This window comes from Nipponia nippon, unplaced genomic scaffold, assembly GCF_047370975.1.
Source record: "Nipponia nippon isolate SJK-2023a ecotype South Korea unplaced genomic scaffold, ASM4737097v1 scaffold_10, whole genome shotgun sequence".
NCBI classification, from domain to species: Eukaryota; Metazoa; Chordata; class Aves; order Pelecaniformes; family Threskiornithidae; genus Nipponia; species Nipponia nippon.
In genome coordinates, this window is record NW_028262291.1 from 35,926,343 (window position 1) to 35,942,009 (window position 15,667).

The following is a 15,667-nucleotide window of genomic DNA, read 5'->3' on the forward strand; positions in this document are numbered from 1 at the left end:
GGAGCACAGGAGGAGAGAGCAGAAAGGAATGGAGATATTCCTCAGTTCTACAGAATTCTGTCTTAGGATTGTCAGCAGTGTGTGCACCTACATTACTCTGGAGCTGAAAGGCCTCTTTATTGTAATTCCAGTAGTAAAATATACTTACAGATAGTTTGCCAAGTTGTGTTCTTGCAAAGTATGTGTTTCAAAGCCATGAGGGGTTGTGTCAAAATAGTCATTGCCGATTCCACAAATAAAACATTTGGTCTAGAAACACAAGTTGTGGTTACAAATGGATTTTAACTCAAAGACACTGTTTTAACTGGTGACAATGTAGATGAATAAGAGTAATGAAAAATGTGGTGTGCTGACTCATACCTCCATATCTTCTCTCACTTGTTCTTGCTGGTCTCTTAATTCGCCAAAAGCATCAATAATAAGACCTATTCCAAAAGGAAAAGTAGCAACATTTCAGTACTTAGCAATATTCATATCTCAAGTAGTGTCTGTCAGACATCCTCCTCTGTCTTTGCAGTTTAGCGTCCTTACGTCTAGGGTGAACAATTCAAGATACAATCTATCAATTTCCAGACATCTAACATCTGTTTACACTACACTCCTAGAATTTCTCTTACACAGAAGTACAATCTTGAGAGTGGAAAGACTTTTCTGTACTTATATTTTGGTTAATTTACGCTGCCATAATCTCATCTCTTTTGTTCCCATGAAAGAATTTAATTTTCATTCTCCTCATGAAACGCTTGTATTCCAACTTTTGTTCAACAAAGACGACTCTGCTCCCACAGGCCCCCGGCCAGTTTCTGGTGCTGCTGCACATTTGAAGCATTATTCCTCCAGTTTCGACATATTAAGTATAGAGCTGGATCATTTTGGGGACTGTGACATTCGTAACTTTTACTCAGTATAGATATATGACATTTTTTCTTTGCCACTAGCTTGCCATAAAACGGTGTTTTTTCCTAACAGCCTTAGGATGGTTTATACAATGAGTGTCGAATACCGACAGTTTTTGAAGAGAGGGCTCGTTCTCTGTAAACCACAACTGCAAACCAATTAAAACTGCAAATCAGCCTCTCAAGAAAGGAGGAAATGGGTATGTGGCCATGGTGACTTTCACCCCAGCCAGCTGTGGTGGTTCCAAACTAAAGATGTGAAGAGTGTCTCCAGCAAGGCTCTCCAAGTTTAAATGGTTATTATAGCAAGAACAGTGATCCCGCTCCTGCTGCGTCATTGCTGGATAGTTGTCAAACTGTTCATAAATGCTGTAACCCAGGTAAGTTATGTTTCTTGTGCTTTGTCTTTGGGTAGTACCTGGGGCAATGCATTAAGTACAAAATTATTACTTTCAGAATTAATGATTTTGCCAGCTCAGAAATAAGTCTTTATAGCAGTGCTGCTAAATTTACCTCAAACAAAAATATGGTTTAAATACATTGCAGAACTTAAGTAAACAAAATTCTAACAGTCTCTACTAAGGTAAGTGACGGTACCTTGAATAATGGCCAGCAGGATAACAATGACGAAGAAGAAAAATGTGATGTCAAAAACAATTCGATACATTTCATAAGGGTCTCCAGCAGGATCCTCAATTTCATCTCCAATGCCACCACCAGCTCTAACACCCACATACATGTGGAACAGGTAACACTAAAAAAGAGAAGGAAAATCACAGCTATATTTACCATGAATTATTCTGTTTGTTTTTTTTTCTTTTTCTAAAATTATTCTGCTGAACTAATTCTCTTCACAAGTTATAGTAACAAAGAACACATCATGCCTCATGTGTCACACACACTGCACCAAAAATCTGTTACTGTCTTAACTAAGGTGATTACATCTTCAAGTATGCTTACTAAGAGGGGGAGTCAGCATCAGCTGTTACCCTCTCCTTACTCCCTAGCTCTTACAGACTAAGACCACGTGGGGGACATTTTTCTTGTATTTGTTACTGTATTCAACTATATTCTACCCCTTATATTAATTCCTAAGGTTCTAGCTTGCTCTGAGTAAGCAGAGGACCTCTTTTCAAATCTTGTAATGAAGTTTAGAAATGTTGGCAAATATTGCCATAAAATAAATAGTGACATATTCACAACAGGTAGATCTATCTGTGTTCAGGTGGTTTCTGGATAATTTAATTTTGCAATACAAGGTGTCTGGTTTAGTATATTGTAAATTATTTATGATCAGGGAAACATAGCCTGTGTTCAGTTTGATGCAGAAGAAATCACTTTACAAAAATGTTGCTGTGTGCTGTATTTTTTGATCATGTAAGTCTTTGTGAAAAAATCTTTAAAAATCTGGATATTTAAGCTATGTAAGTATATTAGAATGGAATGTTCTGGAGCAATATACTGCTGATATTCCTGTACGAATCAGCTGCAGAATCTTGTAAACCACCTTCAGTCACACAACGTGGGTTAAAAACACCCGAAATCTCTAAGCCCAGCCAGTGTTCTGAAGTCACATTAGACAGCAATGCTGGTGTTAAATAATAGGCATAAAACCTAACAAATCTGGTGTTTCATAAGCAAACACTAAACAGAACTATACATCCATTTTTATAATGCAACTTTACTGTTGACGTAAGATGCTGGTACTAGTTTAATCATACTTAAAAATGTAACTTGGAATTGATTTACCTCACTTGGTAGAGTGGTTTAAAATATAATATAGTTTCATTATTCCAATTGCTCCTATTTTATGACCAGACCATTGTATCCAGCTTGCAGAGGGACCAGTTAAATAACACTGCTTGGGCAGTTTTCATAATTTCTATCATTTGCACATCTGACTTGCACCAAGTGTTTGAAAGCAAGTTCAAGAACAGCACACCTCTGTTCTGAGGTATTTTGTTCTATCTTTGGCGTATAACACAGGGCAGAGAGTGACTATTCCATAGAAGAAATGAGCTGGTCACAAACTCGGAATATTATGTTTTTAATACCAGAATTTGTGCTGTTTTCTGTATACATAGCTGTAGAGTATCTTTAAATATGACATAACATTCTGTCGCAACAGGTGGAAATCAGAAGGGAAATTAGTAGCATTAGATTATCACCCATAATAAGATTTAATTTCCCCCTTTTCTACTCACCCTTGACTTCTTACTTCATGACTAAATTACTAATTGTAAGCAGCAACTAGTCCTAATAACATCATATACTTCATATAACCTAAATAAGGATAGGAGGAGCTTGCACACTTGCAAACATTGGTAACAAATTGGGTTTATTTGTACTGTGACAACACAGCTTCTTTTTGCAGGGCTGACCAGTTTGCCATGAAATTTCTTCCATATACTTTAAGGGTTTGCCATCTTCACATGTAAAAGAGTGGCAGCAAATCATATACCACAGTATTCAGTTGAAAAATCCAGAATATCTTCCTATACTGGTGTCATCTATCTACTGTTGAGTTTAGACCACTGGAGAATGCAGAGGGAATTTCAAGACGACTCACATTTTCAAAATGACATATAGCAAGAAGAAGAGACCCATGGATTTAACAACAAAAACATCCCTCCTTGCTTATCATTTTAAGTATCCATTTCAAAATTCAGGATGAAATTTGAAGCATGCTAGTGATGTTTTAGTTACCGTCATCATGTCATCACATTTCATGTCTGGTTCATCTTCATCTTCACTTTTGTTGTAGAATTTGCGGAAGAAGTTGAACGCCACAACAGTGTAAAGATATACTACTACAGCGAGGAGTCCTACAGTAAGCACAAGCTGTGTATGGAGACATGACATGAAAGTAGGTTTCAGTTTGATTCTGTCAGAAGAGATACGCTAGCTCACTGTATTGCCTTAATACATTGAAGATGTATCCTGTTGTACCTTTCCCAATAAGGAAACTAAAGACAGCAGTTATGATAGCTTTGAGGTCTCCCTTGGATCAGTGTAGAGGTGTTACTTTACCCTGCTCTCACATGAAAATCAAAGGGAAAAACAGTATCAAGAAACTGAAGTTTTTCCATCTTTCCGAGCTATATGCATACAAACTATATATCACTGAAGCAATGTTTCCACTATTTAATTTAAAAGTTAAATTCTAGTAACTTGAAAAACTGGATATACAGTGAAAATTAAATGATAAAAAATAAACCCCTTTAGTTAATTTGATAAATAATTTAAACTGGGACTTATTATGACTTATCATAGTCTCTGTTCAAAAGCTGGTTAGCAAAGCCATCAATAAAGTGAATAGAAAATTTTTCAGATAACCAAAACGTAATTTCCAGGTCCTGCTTTTAAGCAAATAAAATCCTTAGGTGAAAAACTTTAGCAGTTAATGAGACTAGATTATATTGTTTGTTGGAGCTGGCATTAGAAGATGCAGGTCTGGAGAGGAGTTACTGAAGGCTACGTATTTTAATAAGTGCAACAATTGGTATTACTCTTCTAAAAGACATGTAAGAGTATTGAATAACAAGCTGATCGTCAGCTTATCACTTTCTGCCTATCAGCAAGTATGCTCCCAAAGTGAACATTTCAACTGAAAAATCTGCAGCTGTCTTTTAGTGTTCATATCTACTAGCAAGAAAAGCAACTGGATTAGAAAAACTAACCTTCACTTGTTAAGAATGTATACTAAAAGCTGTGGTGTTGAGTTGAAACAGTTCTGTCAATTATGCTCAGTTTTGAATATTACATTTAGAAAAACCTCATAAAGAAAATATATCAATCATTAAATTAGAAGTAATATGACTTTGGTCATCCTGGAGGAAAATGAAGAGGATAAAACCAGAGATTGCATTTGTTTGTGTGATGATACTGAAAACATTCTCGTATGTACTGTTTTAGAAACTTCCTTTCCTGATAAGGGAAGAAACTTCCATTAGGGAATTTCTGCTGAAAGAAAAGATTATGCAAACACAAAGGATATATCAGAGTTAAGCTAAGGGGATATTCTTGTGCCTCTTCCAAAACGTTATGTGGTTTAAAATGTTTTCACAAGTCTAACAGGGCATAAGAGTGGGCTTAGAATATATGTTACTGCATTTGAGAAGGAATGGAATCTGTATGTTTGACATTAAATTTTGGGGAAGTTCTGTTAGATTTCTTAAATGTAAGTTAAAAAGTGCTAGTGAAAAGCTCGGTTTTGTTGGTATGCTAGCTAGGAACATAGAGCCTTTAGAGATCAGAGAATGATTCCCTGTATAAGTTTCAACAATTAGTTTTGGAAGTAGATTTCATGAATGTGATTTTAGCATGACAAAGTGATATATAAATACATTCCACAGTGCAGAATGACCACACCTGTCAGCACATTCTTACTAGCTAAGTACTGAAATCTGAGCGCCCAGATCATTATTACTGCTGTAGCTAAGGAGAGATTGTGAATTCTTATTAGTTACCAGCAATCAGTTCATCATTGAGTGTAGAGAAGGAGCTGGTTAGGTCATAATTCATATTCTTGTATTTTTCTACGGTGATGTATTTTTCTTTTGTATACAAAACTTCCTTAGCTACCAGCACTCCATGGTTATAGATTATTATAATTTCATAGATTTTAACATGTATTAAATGTGCTGCAGAAGACACAATGGGATCTATTCTTTAATCCAATCATGACCAAAATGGATTGCATTCCAATATTTCCTAGGTACCACAAGATTTTTTGCAGTACTGTTACAAAACGCATTCACTTTCAAACCTTTGCATGTAGCACTAACCTGTTTGCCATTGTGAGTGACTGAAGACAAAATGGTTCGCAATGTCTTGAAACCCATAGCAATATCCAGCAGATGAGCAGCAAAGAAGAAGTTGTTGTAGTGCCCAAGGATAGACATAGTCGTGTACCACGCTAAGTATAAAAACGACTGAAGAGAAAGTGAAAAGTGGCAGAATGTTAGCAGGTGCTAATGTACGTTACTGCATCCAGAATATAGCTTTCTCTTAGTCACTCGTTATGAAACAAAGTAATACTACCAGGATCTGATTTGAATCACAAATTTTTACATGTTCAAAAAGACTGTATTACTCTGTCTCTTACCATCTCTCCACTGGTCATTTAAGGAGTGTTTATTGCTTAGTTATGCTAATGGGACCTCTATCTTTACATATTTAAATGCAGTCTTCAGCATATATGTTATTAACATCAAAATCCCCTACCTTAAAACTGTTTTGGCCGGGGAGTTTGTTACACAGTACTTTAAATTTTAATACTGATTCTGGAGGAGAGAAAATGCATTGTACTACTCTTGAGACACTCTACTCTGTTTAAGTCTCAGACCAAGTCAACCAGGACACCCAGAAAACCTAAGGCACATAATACAGCTTATCCTTTTAACAAGCAGTGAACCTGAAAGCTCTTATTGAAGAACAACGGCTCAGTGTGATTTTAGTGCACAATGAATTTATACATCTTCACTTGATTCACCCTGGCCGCCTTGTTTCTTTGGGAATGCTCAAGAGGATGCAAAAAGAGGATTCACAAAAAAAAGGAATTTTAATATAAGCATGGTCCTTTCAAAGGAGAAGGTATGAAAGAAAAGAATTAACCAACCGTGTCAAACAGATGATTCAAGAATAAAAAAGGATAACTTTCTGTAGACTGTGCTTGATTTTAGAAAAGACACCTTTGGTTGCTAGATTGATTTCTACAAAATTAAATTAATGTACCATTAACTTCCAAAATGCTGACATTGTATTAATGGTGAGGAGGTGCATATTGCCCTTTACAATCAAAAAGAAAATTCTAATATAAATTAAAGCAGTTTGCTACCACAAAAGACAGAAAAAACTATTTTAAAATGGCTCTGTAATGCAATATTATTTTTGTATGTTTGTTTAAAATAAAAGCAGATGGTAGAAGACATACAATCATGTTTAGAGTAAATCAAAGCATATTCTTCTAAGGCTAACATACTCACATTATCAGTGAAAACAACTCCGAGCTTCCAAATGTGGTACTTTGTATCAATGGAGCTTAACCTAGGAAATACAAAATTTTTGAAATGCATCAATGTCAAAATTAAGTATTGAATTCTGTAAGTATAAACAACAAACTAGGTTTCGCACTTCACATTTGTTTGCTGAAGGTGGTGATATACATCACTCAAAAAATAAACAGCTAATGTAGGTGCTTCATTTTTCAGAGAGTACTCATTAACTCTGAGCACCCATACACAGTTTCTAAACCATTGAACCTGGTGGAACAATTTCAGTAGGAGTGATACTGCCGTATTCCAGGCTTGCAAAAATTAAAATGTGTGTTAAAAGTAGTGAAATGTGGAACCTGAATTGCTTGAATTCAAGAGAGAAGTGTTCCATCTAGTGTAAAATGTTGCCAAAATTATCAGGAGAAAAGGTAATGCCTTCTGCAAGATTCTAAATATTTTATTAGCCATTAGATGACATGAGAATGGAAATCTTTCTTCTTGCGTGCCTTAAGTATCAAGGAAACCAAACTCTTGTACGAGCCTAAATCATTTGGGACTTGGATACTTTCAAACTCTCATCTTCACTGATGGATTAAGTCAGGAAAACATCTCTGAAGTTTTTCTAGATACCTGGCATCTAGATATTTGTTACCAATACTTTTTCTGTCCTTTGGTTTATAAACTAACTCTGTTGTAACACCTAAAGAACTTTTAAATGCTGCATTGATTATTGTTTAAAATAGAGTACCCAACTATATGAGTCAGCATCAATTTGTGCCATTTTTCTTCTTACTTTCATAACACAAGTATAAGTATGGTTTAGAACAAACAAAGACCTTTTTTACTTTACTTCCACACTAGGAAGATGTGTCCATTTGAATTTTCCATGCCGAGGAAAACATCACTACAGTTTCAATATAAAATCCATTTTTATCTTTGACAGTGAAGTTATGCCAACACATAATTTGTCTGTGAAGCTCAAAAGTCATACCATGATACAAGAGATGCCTCTTCTGGTTCGCTCTCTTCCACTGGACTAAAATCAAGGGCACTTTTGTCCAAACCCAAAAGTTCTGCTATGCGCTCTGCTCCATATAAGTCTCCGTACTTGTTAATAACCTAAAAATAGAAGAAGAGAAGCTTTTGCTCAGAGAAAGACCTCGGTGACATTCACCCTACTTTAAGTCAGTAGTTGTCAGAAACTTAAAAAAAAAAAAAAAAAGAAAAAAAAAAAGAAAAAAAAGTCTTTCACAATTAACACTACTAGAACAGTCAGAACTCCCAGGAAGCCAGGTGGGGGGAGCATAAAAAAGAAAAATAGAAGCATTAAAGGCTATTATCTGAAAGCTTATGTATAATTTGCCATCATTTAAGCTGGCATGTTTTTCTTTTTTTAGGGGGATGAGGAGGCTTTGTATCCTAAAGATGACAATGACTGTAAATTAGACCTGTGTGGCTGATTGACAGCACAAAGTTATTTCGAACGCCTGAGTCTAGGAAGGAAACCACAGCCTTCTGTCTTCCTCCCTCCTCCCACCTACGCTGCAGCTGCCTGTTTGCCGAGACATTTACCACAACAATGACTTCCATAAAACAAATTTCAGTTCTCAATTATTTGTATGTTTATGTGTCCAGAAGTATATTACACATAGATATCTGAATTAACTGAATAGTAGATTATTGCTATGACTAACATAATAGAAATATAAAAAGCCTACCTTCCGTTTTACAAATTTGTCCCAGTAATTGTTAGGAAAGGACCTACATAGATAAAGCAAAGATATTTTCAAGTTATTTAACTTGTTAGGGGAAAGAAAAAACAACCAAAAAAAAAGAAAATACCATGTTCCTGATCACTGCAGATTCTGGTACAATTTCATTCACTGCACTTCGAATTACAAGAACAATTTCTTTTCATGTGGACAACAGCTGTTATTAACCATCATTCGCTGCAATATCATCTTCCCCCCCTCCCCCTTCTTTTTCACATCCACAAATACGATTGGCTACAAAAGGAGAGCAGGCTAAATATTATCACCTAATGAGCCTAACAATAATAGCAGGGTAGTCACTGTAATATCACTCATCTCCTACTTTATTGCTCCTAACCATAAAATCAATACGGACAATGATTTTCAGAGGAAAATAAAGAGAGTCTTGTAGCATAAATAATTTTTAATGTCACCGGATTACATTTCAAATAGAGGCTGAACACTTGGGAACCAGTGGACAGTTTGCCAACATAAATTTATAATTCAAAAAATATTAAAAAAAAACACAGAAAATTGCAAGGATCACTTGGCAGGGGTTAGTGGTAATCTTGTTCTCAGCTGTATCATATTGTTGTTACTGGATCTGACATCCCAGAACAAGACAAGGTAAAAACTTTTAAAGCTGCAAGACAGTTCAGCTAAAGAGCATTTTGCGTCATCTGCCTCTGAGCAGCCATGCCCACACTGGTAATTAAAAGCAAAGCTATTGTGTATACAAAAGCGAAAGAAATGAAGCAGTAAATCTTAAATCTTGAAGAGGTGTCAGGGTATCTTTTATTGAAAATTCCCTGCTTTTTTGAGAGTAGTGAGCAACCATGATGCTTCAATAAGCAACCAGTTTTTTCCAGGCGAGATCTTACAACAGACACAAGGAAATAGATCAGCTTTGACCTGCAAGAAAAAGATAGTGTTCTCTCTTATCAGTGACTTTTCCCTGATCTTCAACTTAATCATAAAAACTATTGTTCTTGAACTGTCTTATGAATAGCAGTGCGCAGGAATTCCTCAGACAGTCGTACTGTATATTATGTCAAGTTTTGAAGAATGCCAATTAGCAGGAAACACAACAAAATTTAAGGTTTTTCTCTCCCCATTTCCTGGGTGTAACACTGAGTTGAGCAAATATGCAGGAAGGTAAAAAAAACACCAAAACAAACTGCTTAAACTAAAGGACAGTATTGGTAAAATAAAGCAAGCGTTAACATCAGAAGAATGAGATTCCAGAACACTGTTCTGCTGGGATGTGAGGCAAACTTCCCAACTACTATTAAGTGCTCGATTTTTTATTTTTCTGAATTGAAGTTCTGAATGAAATTGCTCTCCAGATAAAGGCAAATGGTTCCAGTGACTCAGATGGTATATTCTGGTCCAATGCTCTATATTATTTCTTTCCTTGATTTCTCAGACTTTTAAGCAAGGTTTGTCTCTAATGGAGCCAGCTTGTGTCTTTCACCACAAACATCTAACGGTGCTGGATTTATCAGGGTACCTCTTTTGCGTTTTTAATTACTTTTTTTTTCACTTATACAAAGCACATTTCAGTATATACACAGCACTGGGTACCCTCCAGCAGTGGTTTTTCTGATGGTACAATACCTGCACTAAACCTCGATAGTTCACATCAGAGGGAAAGATTAGTCTGTTTAAATTAGCCTTAATCTTTCATTCAACTTCAGTAGATAGTGCAACATGCTGAGAAGAGGCTGTACAGCATGCCGTTTGGGATAAGCTGACAATATATCTCATTAATTCATGCTTGGTTTTGCTGAGGATAAACTTACTGGATGTCTAGATAGCTTGCTATCAATAGTTAAAGAAATGAGTTGGAAATTAAGCAAGCTCTCCAGTTTCCCAATTACCTCCTATTGTAACTTTAATAGTATGTGCTAGTCTGTATTTCTAACTGAAATTAAGGAAAGTTCTTAAAATTCAGGTGTAGAAAAAACTTTCAAGAATTTCTGATATTTTAGACATTCTAATTTTAATGAAAGTACTAAGGGCACTATTTATAATGTACAAAAATTGAGTGTGACTGATAAGGTAGATATTTTGGGTATTTGGCAGCATATTGTCACTCTGATGCATTTAGTTTATTTTTGCTGGCTTGTTTTTATCAAATACTTACTTATGCCTGCACTTACTAGCCACAACTACTTTGTGACTTGTAAATAACTTTGTTCTTTTCCACCTTTCTGTTACCGTCCTTAAATTATGATACTATTGGGAAAGACAGGAATCTACACCTAGGTATACTAGCACCAAAACATCATTCTAGCTGTTTTGGTAGAGTAAATTCTGAAAAATAGCCTGTCGACAAGGCATTGTTTCAAGAGAAAAGAATTGACTTGCTATATTTCTCTGTGTCACTCCTACAGACTACTGCAGCTTACTGATATTTTTCTTTTTCTTCCTACACTTGTATCATTCACTCACAGAACAGCAGGTGAGTCTCCCAGAATCAGTGTATGACTACTACAGTATTTGCTAATGCATACAACCTGACAGTAATTCCTGTCAGACCTACTCAAATTCTGGGGTTGTTATTTTACACTAGATTTACTTCTCTTGTCATATACAAATTTTGTTAGCAAGAAGTGGGAAAGAAAGGTAGGACAATACTGTTATACAATACAAATGTGAAATTGAGTCACTGAAAAGGATGGAAGTTATCTTTTTAAAACTTTCTCAATAGTGACTAATATGTGAAATGTTTTGGAGAGAGCTTGTGAGGTAAGATGCACAATCCTTGCAAACCCTAGAAAAATGAAAAGGAAGTGGAATATACATGTTATGATAGTATTTATTAAATAAACAGATAATGCAGGGTTTCACATTAGAATCTACTACGTAGCATCCAATATAAGGTGAAAAATGCCTTTCTTTTAGATGAACTAGGTGGCAGCTGGACAGGGAAGGTTCTGCATTGGTGGCTTAATGAGCTACAATATTTATAAACAGTTTACATATAACCATTTAATTTTACATACGGAGTATTGATAACCAGGCGATCCCATTGTCCTTTAATATCATCTTCAGATGGCTGTTCAGTTATGTATAGTCCATCAAATTCCAGCTTTCTAGCTACCTCCTTTTCTCTTTTGAATACAACCAGAGGGACCTATGAAAATGACAGTGGACATCTTTGTCATGGTTTATATATTTTTAGAAACTATGATATCTACCTACAGTATTAAGTACTCTTTATAACACTATATAAGACCAAACATCACACTAGCACCTCCCACAAGCAGTTCAATGCCTAGCCAGTCTCTGAGCAATGGCCACCCTGGAAGTCAAGCGCTCCCCCGCCACCAAGTTTTTATTGCTGAGCATGATGTTACATGGCATGGAATATCCCTTTGGTCCGTTCAGGTCAGCTGTTCCAGCTGCGTCCCCACCCCCTCCCAACATACTCGCTGAGGGATGCACAGCGTGGGTAAAGCAAAGAGAAAGCCTTCGCACTGTGCAAGCACTGTTCAGCAATAACCAAAAGGCAGGTGTGTTACCAACACTGCTTTAACCACAAATCCAAAACACACACGCTGCTACGAAGAAAGTTAACTCCATCTCTGCCAGACTGAGTACGTGAGGAAAACATCTACACATTGAATAGTGAGAATCTGTAAACAACTAGGTACAAACAGGTATTCCAGTATTAGCTCCAAAAATCACTTTGGGACATAGCCCATGTTCTTTAACAAATAATAGATTGGTAATAAGATTCTGAACTTGCCTTTAAGCAATAGTATCCAATCACACAGACAAAGGAGATGATAGTGTGAATAACTGCCAATGCTCTGAGAGCAGGTGCCATGTAACCTGTACTTTCTTCTAAAACAAAAAACACCATGCCGTCGTCCTCTTCCTCTTCATCAAAAGAGTTCCAGAGATTAGAGTCTTCCTCTACATCATCAAGTGGCTCTTCTGTCACCTGAGAGAAATTCGCGTACATTGAAAACACACAAACTAAAAAGCTTTTCCTTTACTATAATGACAAATGATGTTTGCAAAGCCTGCTCATGGGAAGATGATAGAGCATTAGCTTTGAACAGTAATGTCCTTCATTTTCACAGCAGAAGTCTCCACATCATCTCAAGTCACTGGAAAGAGAATCTAGAAAAAGCAAGTATAGGCATATGACAGTTTACAAATTTCTCCTTTAACAGTGCCATAGCAAAACCAAAACAAACAATGAAAAAGTTACGCAAAAATGTTTTCTTGGAAGAACCAAGCAATGACAGGATTATCTAATATAACTGACTTTGGGATTATTTGGTAATCTATGTTGTTCCTGATTACTAGAGTCTAGAAAGAAACAAAGTTCTCATGTTATCAACTTGTACATTGTCCATAAATTTTTATTTCATGACTTAGTTTAGAATTACAAATTAATACAGTATTTAACCAGTATATTGTAAATACCCCAAGCTATAAAGCTGACATATTGCCCTAAATTCTTCCAGTGACTTTAAAAACCTGGCCTTTAAAATAAAAGCCCTAAGTGCCCTTCTTGTGACAGCTTTATCTGAAAGCCGAAGTCCTGTTCAGTCCTGTCTGGCTCCCACTGACCCTTTCCTATCTATGACAGATGGACTTGTACTGATAAACACAAACTTCTGTCCTCGCTCTGCAATAGAATGGGTTGTTGGCTGACCCACAAGACCCAATGAAAAGCAGAAGACAGTGGGGAGAAAAGCACTGGCATAGACAAAAGCAGACTTCTGCATATACTTGGAAGACCATCTTCTCTAACCATACGGCATGGAAAGAGAGAGGCAAGAAGGGAGCCTTAAATAGCCCTGCCGGTCTTTCTCCTGGAATAGTGCACATACATTCTACCCAGTTTTCAAGAGCCTGTTGCGTCTTTACCTGCCCTGTCTCTGAGACTGTAACTGTGTTGTAGGAGTTGCTTTTCAAGATATTTGAGATCAGGATTCAGTTACTTCTAGACTGAATGTTTGGCCAGCTGCTTTGGCTTCTCTGAAGTTTTTGGTTGTAAACAACAGAACTAGAAAATGTAATATTGGAAAACACAAGATTCATCAGCTTATTGCAACTTGCACCCTATATCTAGAAGGGGAAAATCAGAAGGGCCGGATTCTAGGATAGAGATAAACGAGGACTTTTCTTATGGACTTCAGATCTGTAAGGAAAGTTAAAAAAATGAGGCTTTTATGGATGGGAGTTCTCTTTAGTGAATTCTACTCCTTTTCATGGATAGAGGTTGTGAAGATTCAGGAATAAAATTAGTGAAGGCTGCTGAAGATGTTCTACTTTGTATGATTGGGTTATATACCAGAACCTGAAACAGCTCATTAGATTCAGGTAAAATCCTAAGATTAAGTTTAAAGTATAAATTTATAACCTTCTTCATCAATGATATAAAAAAGGAACTGTAGCCTACTATGAAAAGGCTTCTCTTGCTTTGTATTTCTTCTGCCTGCTCATACTAAAGTCCCAATCCCAGTATAGAAATATCTTCATAACAACAGTCGCTAACAACCATATTGGCAATGACAACAAAGAAAATGGAGCAAGTAAGTATGAAAACTGAATTATACTCTCACATAGAAACACAAAATGGGAAAAAAAAATACATTTGATGTTCATTAGAGATTACTAAATTCATGAAAACATATGAAAAAAGAAATTAAATAAAGCAAGCACTCCTCCCAAAACACCAAAACCCAGACCTGAAAGGCATGAAAAAAATTATGAATAAATTAAGTACAACTAGAACATATGAGCTCATCTAGTTAAATTGAGACATTAATCTGATTCTGAAACTATGTATAAACTATTTCCCAGTCAAAAATGAATGTAGTCAGTAAGGTTCTTTAGAAAAAGCAAAAATATAATCATTGAGAATAATCAGGTGAATTGAAGTCTCTCGGTATTTTTAAAACAAATGAGAGAAAAAAAATGCAATAGTTTTGACATTTGAGTTATTTTAGCTGGATTTCAAATTTCCCATGACAAGATTAACAATCCAAACAATAACAAACTTATGTGAGTAAATGAAAAAATGCCTAGAAACACAAGCTCATCTATAAAGGACGAATGGAATAAATCTGTTTTCATTCAGCCTAAGTAAACTAAAAACAGAATAGGTTTAATGTCACAAAGTTTAGTTATAAAATTTTAAATATTATTTTAAATACTTCATATCTAAATGCTTTAGTTCGTGTCAGAAGGGCTTGTAATAATGGCTTTATTAAACAAGCCTTGAAACCATCATTAAATATTCCTCTGGAAGTAACCGAAAACATTTAAAGAGCAATGCATAATCTTACCTTGTAAAACAGAAGAATAAAGTTGATGGCAAATGCAACAAATAGAGCAAGAAACCTTAAGTTATAAAAATTTCTTGCCAAGTAGTGCTGAAAGTAAAAAAAAAAAAAAAAATAAAAAAAATTAGAGGTGGCCTGTAGCTAATAGCAAGATAAGAAAAGTAGACAGCAAGGTTTCTAAGAAAGTAAATACATAATTGTGTTGCCTTCATACACCAGTTATAATGAGCAAGGGCATTTCTTGGCAGCCTATTCGTCCATTTCGTGGAAGGCAGGATTAAAAATAATGGGCTTAAAATTGCAACAGGGAAGACTGAAAGAGAATATTAAGGAAAACTTTCTAGAAAGAAGTCTGGAAAAGAAATGCTAGAATACTGAAATAAACTACATGAGAAGGTTTCAGAGCGTTCATCATTTGATGTTTTTAAGAACAAAGAAAAATCTCATAGAAAATAGCATTACAGATCCTAGATGTTAGATTATGGAAAATAGGGAGCTCCTAACAAGGAGCTCAAGAGGTTAATCTGTCCTGTTAGACCAAGATAGGAGAAATTGCACACACAAACACTTTATTAATGTAACTCTATGAAATCACGAAAGACTGAATACAGCCAGTCATTTGAAAAACTCATGCCAATGTTCCTTTTATAATTACATTTCTCTCTTAAATATCAAAGAAGTGTTCTATATTACATTAAAAAAATTAAATTACT

At 35.7% G+C, this 15,667-nt stretch overlaps 1 protein-coding gene across 2 annotated transcripts in view; it reads right to left on the reverse strand.

The window, feature by feature from the left end:
• RYR3 (ryanodine receptor 3) overlaps nucleotides 1-15,667 on the reverse strand; it is a 254,392-nt gene that overhangs the window by 3,246 nt on the left and 235,479 nt on the right. For both annotated transcript variants that reach the window (XM_087746608.1, XM_087746606.1), the window contains 11 exons: nucleotides 14,958-15,044; nucleotides 12,398-12,595; nucleotides 11,652-11,782; nucleotides 8,611-8,653; nucleotides 7,884-8,011; nucleotides 6,884-6,944; nucleotides 5,684-5,830; nucleotides 3,603-3,737; nucleotides 1,494-1,650; nucleotides 361-425; nucleotides 149-249 (listed from right to left, as the gene is read on the reverse strand). In XM_087746608.1, the coding sequence (XP_087602734.1) occupies nucleotides 149-249; nucleotides 361-425; nucleotides 1,494-1,650; nucleotides 3,603-3,737; nucleotides 5,684-5,830; nucleotides 6,884-6,944; nucleotides 7,884-8,011; nucleotides 8,611-8,653; nucleotides 11,652-11,782; nucleotides 12,398-12,595; nucleotides 14,958-15,044 (1,253 nt within the window). The remainder of the gene's footprint in view (nucleotides 1-148; nucleotides 250-360; nucleotides 426-1,493; nucleotides 1,651-3,602; nucleotides 3,738-5,683; nucleotides 5,831-6,883; nucleotides 6,945-7,883; nucleotides 8,012-8,610; nucleotides 8,654-11,651; nucleotides 11,783-12,397; nucleotides 12,596-14,957; nucleotides 15,045-15,667) is intronic.